The following is a 4085-nucleotide window of genomic DNA, read 5'->3' as shown; positions in this document are numbered from 1 at the left end:
CGTGCGTGTGTGAGAGAGACGGTGTGTGTGTGTGTGTGTGTGTGTGTGTGTGACGTGCGTGCCCGCCATGCTGGGTAGCATGTTGTATTGGGCTTGGGAGGGGAAGCGCGGCTGGCGGCCAGTGCGCACCCGAGTACACGAGCCAGAACTGGACTTTTGTGAAGGAAAAGGGCTCCTCCTCGGGGCCGCGGAAGATGTTGATGAGCTGGGTGAGGTAGTTGACCACGGTCCACTCCACGCCCGCCGTGATGCCCACCTGCGCCAGCACCAGCAAGACATGGCGGCTGAGCCCCCTCCCGCCCTCCTTTGCCGCGCAATCCAGCAGCGCGCGGGCGCACCTGGCCCAGCAGGTTGAACCACCCATTCATCCACGACCACAGAGGGCCCTGCTTGCCGCCCAGGACACCCGCCCTGCCAGGGTGTGGAGGAGCGGGGCGGGTGGGGCACGGCGGTGCCGAGCAGCATGCGATGCACGGCCGATGACAGAGCCCTCGCAAGCAGCCCCGCATCAGCAGCGCCTCAGAGGCAGGCAAGCGGCTGGCCAGCGCCCGCACCAGTAGTACACGCCGCCGGTGGAGGGAAGGGTAGAGCAGATCTCGGCCACTGCAGGCAGGGCGGGCGCACGATAAGGTGACGCTAGGCATCATGCCCGGACCTGACGCAGGCCGGCCGGGTGCACGGGGATAGCTGCCATGCTGCATGCAGCTGCTGCACGCGGCAGGCATGCAAAGGCGGGCGTGCACAGCCCGGTGCGCACTGCTGAGGGCGATGGTCAGCGTCATCGTCACGATGAGGATCCAGCCCCAGATCACCACCACAGGGCCGCCATCTGCAAGCGCGAGCGCACGGCCGTGCTCGGGGGATGCGTGTGGGTGGGGGAGGCAGGCAGGCAGGCAGGCAGGCGTGAGCGGAGCCGCCCGCAGGCCACTCACAGGTGAATCCGATGTAGTAGAACCCGCCCAGTCCAGTCAACATGGAGAGCAGCCCGAACGACACCGCAAAGTTGCGCAGCAGGTTGAGCTCCCGCCGCTGCACCGGGCAGAGGCGGGGGCGACGCGTGAGCGCGTGGGTGGCGCATGCCCCCGCGACGAACGGAGCTGATGTCAACACCCTTGCCACGCGCAATGATACACCCATGCACAGCTCCTCACCAGCTCCTGCTTGTAGCCCAGCTGCCTCAGGCGCGCCTCATCGTCGAGGTGCGCCTCGGTGGGCGCCGCCACATCCGCCTCCAGCTTGACCGTCTCCTCCCGTACCGCGGCGCGCGGCATGCTGACCGGCGGGCGGGGCGGGTGTACAGGCGATGGTCAGCGGTCCTGCAGCACAGGGAGGCAGCAACGTGGTGACTGGCGTCTTCCACAAGACGGCGCCCTCCTGTGCCGCCGCAGCACCCGCCGCTACAGCGTCGTGAGGTGATAGCAGCGCATCGCATGCCACAGCGTCCCGAACCCCATACTGCGGCAAACCCCCGATAGCTGCACGGAACCGCGCCCATGCATGACGCAGTCACGGAAAATGGCGGGCTGTAAGAGGTACCCCTCCACCAGTTCAGGCCCCTCTACCAGTGCTGACCAGCCATGAATGCCCGGTTGTTCAGAAACGGGGAAGCCCCTGGCCCTCCCGGGCGGGACAGCTCTGCCAAATCGCTGCCACCCTACCTGCTCGATGGCTGCTCGACAACACGTCTGGATCTCCTGTGGGTGAACGTTAAGATGACACAATTTCGGCGTTTGTGCCAGCTTGAAGAATGATGACCTGGCCGTTGCAGTGGAGAAGAAACACGTCCACACCTACCCAATCGGCAGGTTGGCTTCATCTCCATGCTGCCCGGACTCAGGAGGGTGATTCACACTCCCGGGCTGGCAAGAGGGTTCAGGACATTCAGGACATCTGCACCGGGTTTGTGCGGCAGTGATTCGCTGGATGCCCTTCAGGCTGTCTGAGCGAAAGATAAACGCCGATCGGGCGGCCCTTTGCTTTGCTCTGTGCGCCGCCGCCTGCCGCCTGCACCGCCTGCGCCACCGGATGCGCCTCTCTTTACTCGGCCCACGAATGCCCCTTGCCTGCTCCCTGTATGCTTGCACACAGTGAGGGCCATGGCCACCATAACAGGCATGGAGAAGATCACCTTTGGCAAAGGCATCCCCGGCTACGTTTGCGGCAGCGTCAAGGACCCTGCCGTGGTGGTCCTCCAGATATGTTGTGCATTTGCGGCCCCGACCCCTGCTCTGTCCTTGCTCCCTTGCTTTCTGTTGTGCTGATGTCCCCGCCCCCCTCCCCTCCTGCCCCCGCTCTGCTTGGTGCACGAATGGTGGGGTGTGGTGCCGACGGTTGTTGACCACGCCATCAACATCAGTCAGCATGGCTATCGGTGAGGCGGCGCAACCTGGCAGCCAAGCTGCAGCAGCGGCAGTGCTTCCCCACTCTGAGCTGCTGCCTCTCTCGCCATGACAGCTCTGGGCCTAAACCTCCGCCGGTCAAAAACAACAATAAAACAACAACAAAAACGCACGCACACCCCCGGTGGTGCTGTGTGGCGATGGCGGGTGATGCGCAGGTGCCTGATCCCCGACCTCTACAAGGGCAAGGTGGGGGTGGACAAGGAGGAGGCCAGCCACCTGATGAACAGCCTGGACTGGGCGACGGCGGTGGAGGAGATGAAGGCGGCGGTGCAGTATCTGCGGGACGATGGAGCCAGCAAGGCGAGGCGCCGGCGCCGGCCATTCATGTGGGCCAGGCATCGTTTCCTTGCTTGCCTGCCTACTTGCTTGCCTGCCTTCCTGCTGCTTACCAGTCCTATCTGCCGCAGGTTGGCTGCATTGGCTTCTGCATGGGCGGCGCGCTGGCCCTGGCCGCAGCCCAGCACGCGGGCGTCGACTGCACGGCACCCTGCTACGGCACGCCCTCGGTGAGGCTGCAGCCCGGCACCTGGCTCCCCCAGGCTGTGCAGAGTACGGCATGGCCGCCGCTCTCCCATGCCTGCCCGCGCGCAGCCCACTCACTACCCGGCCCGCTGGCGTTGCGCTGCAGCCGGAGCTGTGCCAGCCGGAAAACGTCAAGGTGCCGGTGCAGATGCACTTTGGGGAGCTGGACGACTTCAAGGGCTTCTCCGACCAAGAGGCAAGTAGGATTTGGTTAAGTAGAGTTTGGTTAAGTAGTTTCTAGGGAGCCTGGTTTTAAGTAGGTGAGCTGGCATGATGGCGGTGCACGGGGGACGCCACGCCATTGACGCTGCGCATGCCCCGCTGCCCTCCTTGTGGCCCTCCAGACCGCCAAGGCGTTTGCCGACAAGGTGAACGCGGCGGGCGGCGCCGCCGCGCTGTTCATGTATGCCCAGGCGGGGCACGGCTTCCTGAACCGCGGAGACGAGGCGAGTGGGCAGCAGGCGGCGAGGCGCCGCCGCCGTGCGCGATTGCTGATGTGCTACACCCGGTCTTCATCCTTGCCGCCCCCAAAATTTGCCCAATTCCAGTCATCATCCACGCCATGTGCCTGCGAGGCGTCCACCCGCCCCCCGCCTGCGTGCCCCCCCCGCCCTGCCTCCCGCAGGGCGTGGCCAAGCGGGCGTACATGGGGTTCCCGGAGCCGCCCAGCGAGGCGCAGGCCCTGGCCTGGGAGCGGGTGCTGGCCTTCTTCGAGGAGAACCTGAAGGCCAAGTGACGGCGGGCAGCTGCGGATTGTGTGCAGCGGCTGCAGGCAGGGACAGCTGCTGCATGTCATGATGCATGATGCCCAGCCTCAGCCAGGTGGACCAGCCCCACCACTGTTGAGGGGTCAGCTTCAGCCTGCGCTGCCTGCGTGTCATCGCCCGCCCCACAGTGCCGTGCGAACGCAAGTTGTTACAAGGCGGACAGAGGACGCTAGCCGCAGGGCAGGGCGGGACAGTGCGGGGAGTGCTCTAGCGGAAGGTCGTCAACAACAGGGGGCAGATGAGATGGGATGCGCGTCAGGCTGGAATTAAACACTCGAATATGGGGGGGAAGAAAGTCACCAGTGCGACGCCGCAGTGCACAGAAGGGGGCGCCAACAAAAGCAGTGCGAGGCTGGTACAGACGGTGCGTTCAAGATATAGCTTCGAACGGAAG

General features: G+C 65.1%; 2 protein-coding genes across 2 annotated transcripts in view; one reads left to right on the top strand and one right to left on the bottom strand.

Moving 5' to 3' along the window:
• Positions 1-1271, bottom strand: part of CHLNCDRAFT_140447 (hypothetical protein) — a gene marked incomplete at both ends in the record, with an annotated part of 2397 nt that extends 1126 nt beyond the window's left edge. Inside the window, 6 exons of the mRNA XM_005850495.1 lie at positions 140-256; positions 339-411; positions 555-603; positions 758-829; positions 933-1029; positions 1152-1271. Coding sequence (XP_005850557.1) covers positions 140-256; positions 339-411; positions 555-603; positions 758-829; positions 933-1029; positions 1152-1271 — 528 coding nt within the window. The remainder of the gene's footprint in view (positions 1-139; positions 257-338; positions 412-554; positions 604-757; positions 830-932; positions 1030-1151) is intronic.
• Positions 1272-1816: 545 nt separating this feature from the next.
• On the top strand, positions 1817-3854 carry CHLNCDRAFT_29752 (hypothetical protein). The gene is made up of 8 exons (XM_005850786.1): positions 1817-1899; positions 2089-2195; positions 2307-2371; positions 2558-2702; positions 2810-2908; positions 3031-3120; positions 3269-3370; positions 3550-3854. Exons 1-8 carry the CDS (start codon positions 1821-1823, stop codon positions 3658-3660), a joined length of 798 nt encoding a protein of 265 aa, XP_005850848.1. The 5' UTR covers positions 1817-1820; the 3' UTR covers positions 3661-3854.
• Positions 3855-4085: the final 231 nt, after the last annotated feature.

The sequence above is a fragment of the Chlorella variabilis genome (assembly GCF_000147415.1).
Source record: "Chlorella variabilis unplaced genomic scaffold CHLNCscaffold_3, whole genome shotgun sequence".
Lineage (NCBI taxonomy): Eukaryota > Viridiplantae > Chlorophyta > Trebouxiophyceae > Chlorellales > Chlorellaceae > Chlorella > Chlorella variabilis.
The sequence above is the reverse complement of the archived record's forward strand: the minus strand, read 5'-3'. Positions and strand labels throughout refer to the sequence as shown.